This window comes from Triticum dicoccoides, chromosome 4A (genome assembly GCF_002162155.2).
Source record: "Triticum dicoccoides isolate Atlit2015 ecotype Zavitan chromosome 4A, WEW_v2.0, whole genome shotgun sequence".
Lineage (NCBI taxonomy): Eukaryota > Viridiplantae > Streptophyta > Magnoliopsida > Poales > Poaceae > Triticum > Triticum dicoccoides.
In genome coordinates this window covers 744732922-744743162 of record NC_041386.1, presented here as the reverse complement: position 1 = coordinate 744743162, position 10241 = coordinate 744732922, and the positions used below count along the sequence as shown (strand labels likewise).

The 10241-nt window shown below is 42.0% G+C and overlaps 1 protein-coding gene and 1 long non-coding RNA gene across 2 annotated transcripts; one reads left to right on the top strand and one right to left on the bottom strand.

Annotated features, from left to right (window-relative positions):
• Nucleotides 1-734: 734 nt before the first annotated feature.
• Nucleotides 735-7759, top strand: LOC119288384. Its single transcript, XR_005141163.1, has 3 exons — nt 735-842; nt 934-1066; nt 7385-7759. It is a non-coding gene; the product is annotated as an uncharacterized LOC119288384 (long non-coding RNA).
• Nucleotides 1629-6200, bottom strand: LOC119288382 (disease resistance protein Pik-2-like). The gene is made up of 3 exons (XM_037568014.1): nt 5202-6200; nt 3842-4140; nt 1629-3727 (listed from the first exon to the last, which is right to left on the bottom strand). Exons 1-3 carry the CDS (start codon nt 6197-6199, stop codon nt 1866-1868), a joined length of 3159 nt encoding a protein of 1052 aa, XP_037423911.1. The 5' UTR covers nt 6200; the 3' UTR covers nt 1629-1865.
• Nucleotides 7760-10241: the final 2482 nt, after the last annotated feature.

Below are 10241 nucleotides of genomic sequence, written 5' to 3'. Positions count from 1 at the left end.
ACAGAGGAAGTAGTTTGTAGAAACGTCTTAGTCTATATCTATACCAATATAAAAAGATTCAAAGGGGCAGATCCAACTGATCTCGGCCATCAAACTAAGTCAATCCAACAACCTAGACTGCTGCAATGGCGAGCATTCAACGTGTTTAACGTGCAATCAATATCATATCAAATATTGCACTAATCACATAATTAACACACAAATAATAGCATACCTAATATCTACGTGCAATTGATATATTGCCTAAATATTAACGTGCATTGCAGGTGCGCATTTACTAGTAGTAGTAGAAGAAGAAAGATTAGGCGCTGCTGGGCCTAGCGCTGTACCGTCGGAACTCCCATGGCGACTTCCCCCGCCGCCGCCGCCGCCGTCGCACTCAGCCGCGGCCAGGCCGCCCTCGGCTGCTGCGCGGCCCTGCTCTCCAGCTAAGGACGAGACCCACGTGGCCGCCGACCTCAGGAGGCTCCTAACCGGGTCCTCCAATCTTGCTGCCGGAGCTGGAGGAGGCGCGTCCGCGCCGGCCGCGCTCACCAAATTGGAGTCTGTTGTGGATAAAGTGAAGGAAGCTATGGGGAGCCTAAAGTGAATTATGCGATGAGGGATGAGACTGCCTAAAGTTCCCAAGGTATGAATTAATGGACCATTTTTCACGGTTTTTTTTTTGTTACTGAAGCATCTTGAACAAATAGCGGGTCAATTCTCTGTATAAATGCTTATCCTTACTCTTGCTAGATATTATTCAAAGCTCTAGAAAAAGCAAATGCGATCGACAGGATAAGTTTTGATTTAATTGAGCTTTGCTCTCTGCGGTATGATCTGACTTATTGCAGAGACACCCAGTAAGATCTAACCATCTAAGCTCTCTTTGTTTTTGGTGATTCCAACTATTTGCCCTATGCTGAATTTCCAAAGCAATTAATGTGTATGCAGATCAATTGATTGCTCATGGCTGCATATTGACACGCTATGCATGCAGTGGTAGTAAGTAGTAACTACTCTGTTTCTTGGCAGCAGATCATATTGACACTTTGCATCATTCTTTCGCTCTGTCGGCCGAGGCGAGGTACCCTGTTCTCTCCCCCCTCTTCTGGTTTGTTCTTCAGATTAGCATCCATTAATGTGATAAATGACTGTGTAGGATCTACTCTCCTGAGCTCTCTGAAACTTTACATTTTGGATTGTATGCACAGCCAAAATTTCAAAAACTGTTACTGGTAGTATTGAACTTATATGCATTCGAGAATTCCTATGATAAAATAAATGACTTTGTTGCCAATGTCCAAACACAAAACATGGTGTGGTTTGCTACAGTATGGTCGCAAAGAAGAAATCTTCGAGCATTGATATAGAAAACAGGGGTTTCTTCTTTGCTTCACTAAGACAATCAAACACCTACAAAATTGGAGTTCCTGGTAAAAAAGGTTAACACAAACTCTACATAGGGGGATAATGCTGCATGCATTTGAAGGCAATCTACCTTCCTAAAACTCCAGCACTTTGGGCAAGAGACCTGCATACACTAACTGAACCATGTGACTGCTATTTAGTTAAATATAAGGTACAGAAATCTCAATCAAACATGTACTGTGGGATATATACATACCACAACCGAACACGAGGTAAGTTCAAAAAGATCAATAATGGAAGTAACATTACAATAGAAGTACAAATTACGAGAATCAGTGACGGATTCAACGGTGCCACATACATATGCATTACAAGAATCAATAATGGATGCAGTCTGTTTATTTAGCCCTTGAGAAGGCGATGCAGACTTGATGAAACAATCCCACTTAATTATACAATACGTACCAGATGATTTGTTGGTCAATCAAAAGATAATGTGACATATTCCAGTCTCTTCACTCGGTGATTATCTTTGGCCACTTGTTGGCATACTTTTCATCTAAGTACTTGGGGGTGTCCTTCAAATCTTGTACCAAGAACTTGGTTATTTCATCTGCTTGATTGCCAACACTGAGATGCACCTCTTGGAGGCTTTTGAGAGTCTCAATGCCGTAAATCCCTTCAAAGGCTTCAAACCGCATATCAATCCTCTCCAGTGCTGGCATTACCTCTTTTCCTGTAACTGCAAAGCTCAGCCTTGGCACCATAGTTGCAAAGAAGCGAAGAAGCTTTAGACTCTTGAATCCTCCAGGTGGAATAATGATCTCCCTGTCGGTAAGCTGTTTATTTTCCTCAAGAATGTCCACTATGTCCCTATCATCCTTGGCTGCACTGAGTGTAAAGGTGAGCGTAAACAATTTGGGCAGGTCCTGGATGAGCTTGAAAGTATCAGTCCGAAGAACCGTTACAGAGAGGGTAAGGTTATAGAGGTTATTGAGTTCTTTGATCCACTGTGGGGGCCTTTCCATCTTGCCAGACAACTCTAGGCCGATGATGTATCTTGGAGGAGCAGACATGGTGTCCAAGGAGTTAATAAAGTCAGAGCTCTCAGCATTGATTACAAGAGTCTGCAGACCGCAGCTGCAGAGGTACTCGATGGCGGAGCGTAACTGTGTGAAGGTCTGACTGCCATCTCGTTTATTGAGTTTGTAGATGGCAAGCTTCCTTAGGCCTGTCAGCTGATGAAGGCTTGCTACAGCTGATGAGTCCTCATCGATCTCAATCCCTGACAAGATACGAAGTGCTTTCATCGGCTCCTTATTTTCCAAATCAGGTAACTTCAATGCCTTCCGTGGGTTTTTACTCCCTCCAAGCATGCTACGGAGCCGTTTGAGGTGGCCAAAAGCTTTGGGCATCACCTGAACATTGGTCTCCCTTATGTCAAGAGTTTCCAAATACTGGAGCTTCTCAATCTTTGAGGGAATCTCAGAAACCTCTGTTCGTCGGAGGCTCAAATACTTCAGCACAAGCATTTTGCATATGCCATTTAGATGTTTATCTGTCAAACCCTTCCAACCCTCAAGATCTAGCACTTGTATTATTCCATTATTAAATGAATGGAAAGGGAGTCGTCGGGTCTGGCTTCCGAACACTGTCAGTGACCGCACTTGAGACAAGTTCATGCCCTTTGTTGAACTCTCATGCTTGGAACCACTGCTTTGCATGGAGAGTCGACGAACTTTGTTGCTAGGAGTTGGCATTAGCCAATGGCCACCAACAACAGTAATAAAATTCTCCTCGCTTGACTTGGACACAATATATTCCAAAATCATGTCATGAACTTTAAAGGACTTGACCTTCCCATTGCTGCTGTGGTCCACAGGACGTATAATCTTCCTTCTTACAAGATGATTGAAGTATGTTTCGGCGACTTCCTCGGCACTCAGCCCTTGCTTCTCAGTGACGAAACATTCAGATATCCATCGCCTGGTCAGACGCTTCCTACTAATTTTCGAGCCCTTGGGGAATATGCTCAAGTACAATGAGCAGGTCTTGAGATCTGCTGGCAAATCATTGTAGCAATAATCAAGTATCCTTGTGACCCCCTCCAATGTAAGGGGAGCCACCTGCTCCAGAAATAATGACTTGCAAACTTTACTCCAGTGATCATTGTTTTTTGTTGGGTTGCAGGTCACAAGACCAGCCATGGTGACTATGGCCAAAGGCAGCCCCCCACAATATTTCCATATCTCCTCATGGCCCCCTGGGTTCTCCTTTCCTTTGCTACTTTCTGGATCAGAAACATGATCATTAAGCAGACCTTTGGCATCGGCATCACTAGGAACATCAGCTGAATGTTCATGATCAGTTCCATCTCCTTTGGATGACTCAGTACCAACAGCTTGAGATCTTGTATCCTTTCTTTCGCTTTCTTTGCTGCTTTGTGCATCAGAAACATGACCATTAAGCAGATCTCTGCCACCGGCATTACCATCTTCTTCGGAGGACTCAGTACCAACAGCTTGAGATCTTGTATCCTTTCTTTCGCTTTCTTCGTTGCTTTGGGATTCAGAAGCACTCTGATGAAATAGACTTTTGGATTCGGCTTCACTTAGAACATTAACTGTATGCAGATAATCAGTACCATCTCTTCCTGAGCACGCCGCACCAACAGCTTGAAATCTTGTAGTTACTATTACTCTACCATCTGTTGCATTAACATTTGGCAACCAGTTTCTAATGGTCTCCCATGTTTCTACAGACCATATATCATCAATCAAAAGGAGATACCTGCGAAAAAACGAAACAAAATACAAGTGAGAAGAAACGTGCTAGCTAATTTAAGTTCATACAGGTGAGAACTTTTTTGTTACACCAATGTCGTGACCACCTAGATCTGTGTCCCATTTGATGTTTATTTCTGCTTTATTGATACAATACACAGTTCTTCACATATTTACTTTGTCAAAACCGAAGATGATAATTTATCTAGATATTTTAATCTGTGCTGTACCTCGTTGCTGTAACAGTCTAGACATCCATGTATTAAAATGCTAAAGATAGGGAAAAACATGCCAAGCCTTTTTGGTGAGGTCAATTATTACATAAGAGAACAGGATAAAAGAGTGTGGCGGTGGGCCATTACATTGTGGCTCAGGCTTTAAGATGTTCCCCCCTTATGCCGTGCTTTTGCTTAACTCCTCTTGCTGTAACCAATTGCGTGTTTTTGTGACATTAATGAAAATATTCAGGTGGGCTAAACGGATACTGGACCTTTTCTAAAACAAAAATCCTCTCAAGCCCAAGAGTAATGCTATATGTATTCAAATTTCAACACAAACTAACAAGTTTGACCTGTATATACGCAGTGGTACTAAATTTGCTATTGGTAACAAGTTGAAGTTCAGTTATGAAAGTCGCACAAATATTCCTCCTGCAACCTTAACTCTTAATCTTTTGCGTTTAGTTAGCAAGGCTACACGTTACATAACTTTGTATTTTTTTTAAACTCCCATTTTTCAGTTACCATTGTACATACTTAAGAATGAAAATTGTCGTGCTAAACAACATGCTTTTATCAGAGTTTTACTACAAGTCTTGGTTCTATTATATTTTGTAAATTTCTACCTACATTTACATTTTGTATCAGTTATAGGTTTTTCATGTCTTTAGGTGTGTGGATGGTTATATAGGAATCGAGGACAGGGTAGATTGAGTAGTCTGAGCTTTATCCAAGTGTTTTAAGATTCATTGAAATTTGGGAAAGGTCATATATACTTGATGCATATATAGACAGTCTGCAATGGTTACTACCAGTAATTTAGAAAAAGCAAAGCAATGTTTGGAGGTACCTCCTTCCAAGCAGACGCCTTTTCAGTTCTTCAATAAGTTGGTCACGGTTCATTGTTTCTATCTTACTCTGTATGCTGCCATCATTGCTTTGAGGCCTGTGACCAAAGAGCAGTGGCACAACTTGCTTCACTGAGTTTTTAATGTCTGCCACTAGGTTTTTCTTCTCCAGCCTCCCTGTGTTGCTACCCTCCTGCTCCTCCTCCTTTGGCTTGATCTCACTGTCTGTTGGCTTGATTTGCCCAAGAATATCTCTGAGGACTTCATCTTCGTCGAAGTTCTGAGACACTGTGACTGACGCCCGACAGACAAATTCATTCCTGAAATCTCGGTAAAATGCCATGGCAATGGTGGTCTTTCCCACGCTGCCGAATCCGACCAAGGATGCTACAGCTTGATGAGAGCCTTTATCATGTTTGGCTTTGGTTAGCCAATCCCCGAGATTCTTCATGTCCACCTTAACTCCGACGGGATTCTCCGTGCGGATGAGTTGACGGCTCGCCATTAAATGCTCAGCAATGCCATGCGTAACAGCATGGGGGGCTCCAACTGCAGAGCTTGGGCTTGGGTTGTCCACTCCATATCTGCTGCGCCGCTCAGCAATGTGTTGTGCCCGGACCTTGAGCTCAGCAATCTTGGAAGCAATGTGGCGACGAGGCCGTATCGTGCACAGCTCATAGACTATCGTCACGATGAAGGAGCATTTTGCATCGTTGAGAGAGTCCTGTGGGAGGCGTTGAGCTAAGTCACCGACGCAGTCTTCCATGTCGTATGCCATGTCACGGATCTGCTTCATCCAGCTCCTGAGCCGGCGATCGTGGTTGTCCAGGGCAGAACCAAGGTCGCCAAGAAAGGCCTGCATGGTGGCGAGCTCATCATTGATGTATTGGATGTCGCCGCGGACGCCACGGATCAGAGAGTACTCTTGGGCAAGGAGGCTGCCCAACTTGCCTAGGAGAGACTTCATGGTGGCTTCCGAAGCACCCACTACAAACTCCATCTTCTCCTTCTGTGTGCTCTTCACTATACAATCTGTCCCCTCCTGTTGTTGCAAGTGCAGAGACAGTTGACCTCCACTGCCTGCTCTTGTTAAACAGAAAAAAAGAGCACCATGAATACTGGCTAGAAAATAATTGAATAAAAAAGGCTCCACATGTGTAATTAGATACTGGAGCAATTAGTTCTTCTGAACATTATTTTTTTTTTCAATTCGAATCAAAGAACCTATACGAACAAAAGTTTTACCTATACTCCACCCAATATCACGGCTTACAGAGTTGGTTAACCACAATATATTTAAACATTAAATAAAGGATGCTAGCCAGCTTTTCTCCACGGAACTCCCTCGATTTCATGCGTTCGTGGCCGTCTGATCCTGCTCGTTTTGACTCTGGGCCGTCTGATCTTCATGTCCTGGTAAAATTAGTTTTCACCCGTTCGTCGTTTTTCCTAGCATATGACTGGTGGGCTTGTCTCTCGCACCAATTGGCTGTGTGAGACGTTTGTCAGGTGCGAGAGGTTTTCGACCAATCCTCATCTCGCGCGTGATGTGATTCCAGGAAAGCCCATGGGTCATGGAACCCTAGACTTCTTTCCTCAATCCCACAGCCGCCTCCTTCTCCCGTGCTTCACGCCTCCATCCCACTCCGCCTCCACCATCCATCCTCCTCCTCGCGCCATGAGGCTCCTCTTCCGCAGCATCATGCGTATCGCTGCCGTATCGCTGCCGTATCATGCGTGTTGCCGTATCGGTGACGTGCAGGACGGCGATACACAGATTTTTCACGTATCGGTGCTTCGTAGCTAGCAGGTTGGGCAGTGACCTTCTTCTCCCCAATTCATCATATCTGTTTTTTCTACCCTGTTTCACTACATTTAAGTCCCGTTTGTGTGCATTGAACTGTAGGTTGTTTTATCTATTATATCGGGTACACATGTCTTCTCATGAATCTGTCGTCATTTGCCTGAAGAATAGTTAGTGTACACTTTTGCTAAAACTATGGAGATCAGCACTGGAAATTTACTGCTATAAATCATGCATACTAAATGTTTGTTTTTATTATGAAGCACCCACACCTCCTTGTTGAATTGCTTGATATGTTTTTGCAGCATGAGTTTTTCAAATTAGTTGCCATGAATTTTTTTGAGATTATTTGCACACCCCTGACTCTCAAACAACATATAGCAAGGAGATCAATGAGAAGGAGGAGAAGAAGGTTTTCTGTCATGGACGGAAAGGAGAAGTCTGAATGCACCAACGAGCAGCGACCTGTGAGCTGCCATCTATGGATTGGGATTGGCTAAGGGGGGAGTTGTCTTGCGCTGCAAGGGCATCTCGCAGATCGATTTCCTTGGTTTGATGTATCTCGGATTCTTATTAGTATTCGGTTTCACACATATTTGATTGGATATTTTCTTTGAGCCAAGCACCATGCCTTTTGATCACTGGTGAATTTGCACCGTACTGTCTAAACATAGTTTGTTGGTTCCGAACTTTTGCGGCACATAACCAAATTTTAGCTTTCAGGAGTTTTGATATTGGCCAGTTCCACTGAACATAAAAAGGGCACATGTAAGGACACAGAAGCTGAAGTAAATTGACATAATCCTGTAGGATATAATGTGAGAATAGTACACTGATTCAGTGAGGCAAGTAAATTGACATAATCCCGCAGGATATAATGTGGGAATAGTACATCGATCCCTGTGATGATGAAAGTTAGTTTACATATTCTTGGTTATAAAATTATTTTCTTAATGTTTTAACTTATAACCGGACAGAAATTGTTATTTCACCTGAATATTTGACCATGCTTCTAAGTTATGGGAAATAGAGGAGTAAGAGGAAATGGGGCGTTGTTAGGTGGGCCTTGGCACGGTTCACTTGGATTTTGGCATTGAAGCACCACTCTGTATGGCTAGCCTTCCATGGCAAAATCGAGGGTCCCAAGCTGCAGGTGAGCTCTTCTTTGCATCTGCAGGTGAGCTCTTCTTTTCAATTACAAGTGTCCTTTGCTTGATGGTTGATTATCTTTTGCTTGCGGCAGCTTGCTTGAGACAGGCCTACAAGCTCGGAGTAAAAACCACTGCGTGCACTGTGTTGTGCCTTAGCCTCCTGGAGTTTCAGCGTCAACATCATGTTTCTCTAACCGGCTTGTTTAGCCATGAACAGTGATGCCACCCTTCTCTGATTTCGTCATCTATATCTTTGTTTTAGGCATTATGTCTTTCTTGGCTGCACAATTGTTCAAACTCTTGCCTAGAAAGTGTCTCTTTTTTTTACATATAAAATGGATTCAACATCCAACTTTAGTCAAGAACAAACCCTTAGTAAGGAAGAGGAAGTGTAACCTCGGTCAAGTGTTCTACATGAGTAAGCATAGTCTTAGCTAGATTATTATTCTACATGTGTTAATATTTAAGAAATAATACAGATTCCGGTATAGTATTAGATGTATCCACTAGCAATGCAGTTTCATCTTAAGTGGCCAATGAGGCCTTTGTATTCTCTGATTTGCAGACTATATACAAAAGTTTCAGCAAAGTGAGACTCCAAAGTCTGCAACCACAGTAGAAATAAGGTTGTGGAGCAAGAGTTCTATTGTGTATCTTTTGCATTTATCTTGTCAGGTTTACATGCTAAATAGCATGCGTGTAAGTATAGCAGCACACACATACACTGCAGTTTGCAATTTCATATTGAGGGATTCATTAGGGCACTTTATTTCCAATATAAACTGATAATAGTTAAGAGCTTAGTAAGGTAGCAATAATCTGGGTTATAGCAGATATTACATGTGACCTACATGTGACATGCTTTTATGAGTAGAATGCAGAGTTTAGAAATGAACTAAAATATGAGAGAAGGAAGTGGTAGGCTTAGTTTCAGTTCGAAAAACAGGTGTACTGCAGCAGCATCTATTCAAATAATCCCTTGTATTTTCTAGCCGGGTTCATGCTTTATACACCTTTTATATGTGCATAAAGTACACCCACATAAACTGGAGTTCGTAGTCTCAGCAGTAAACATGGGTGCAACTAACTAGTAGCACGTCCCTATTATAAATCAGTAGAAAAATAAGAGTTTGTCTAAAGAATAGTATCTCTATTATAGGATGAGAATGACTGATTAGTTTATGCATATGTGTAAAAGCACCCTGTTATTATGCAAAACTGTGGTAGCTATAAACCCAAAATAATCCATCTTATTATTTAGTATACAAAGCTCCAAAAAGAATGGTAGATGCTATGCATAAATATAAATGGTCCTAGATTGAAAATCTCAATTTTTAATCTCCTAAATACAGTACGGACTTGTCCTGAAACATAGACCGTGTGTGGTGTTCTGTACTTCAGAAATGCAGGGTATGCTTAGTTTCAATGTTTGCTGATTCAGTCACCCACCATTAAAAGACAACCATGCTGACATTTTGGTCAAGTGATCCATGAGAATACACGAATGATAATCATCCCTTTCAACGTATTATACTCTTACTACCCCCCAACAGTAAAGAATGAATAGTTGGCTGCTCCCATTTATCTCATTTTGTAGGCTTACTTTGGGCAAAATTTAGTCTTGAAGGAATCTCTATTAGCAAAGGGCAAATGTCCAAAATGTCGTTTCTTGACTATATTAGGCATTTGCATCGTGCTTTTCTTTTTTGTTCATACTGCATTAGTCCTTTTTCAGTTATAGTCCATTGAGCTAAATGTTATGTTTTCCTTCCTATTATGCAGTTATATTTCTGATTCGAACACATCCATTTGTCTTGATTTCATTAATTTCTTATAAATTCTTTCTAATGAAGAAGATGTTGGCTTCATTTATAAATTTGTTACCTTGATTTATTTATTTTCTTATAAATTATTTCTGATAAAGAAGCGCTTACTTCTATTTTCCCGCCTTTTCTAGAGGACACAGAGGCGGGTGCTCTCCCAAGACACTAAGGAGGACTTCCTTGCGTGCGCATGCTTTCCCTGGAACCCAAATCAAACCCAACAGAAAAACACACACATGGATTTTGTTCTTGTCCCTGATGTTG

Bases quoted from the DNA above. Each gene is read 5' to 3' on its own strand.
- LOC119288382 (XM_037568014.1), bottom strand. From the start codon at position 6,199: ATGGAGTTTGTAGTGGGTGCTTCGGAAGCCACCATGAAGTCTCTCCTA. The intron at 4,141-5,201 runs GTACCTCCAAAC...GTTTTTTCGCAG, and splicing joins AGGCGTCTGCTTGGAAGGAG to GTATCTCCTTTTGATTGATG. The intron at 3,728-3,841 runs GTAATGCCGGTG...AGTCATCCAAAG, and splicing joins TGAGTCCTCCGAAGAAGATG to GAGATGGAACTGATCATGAA.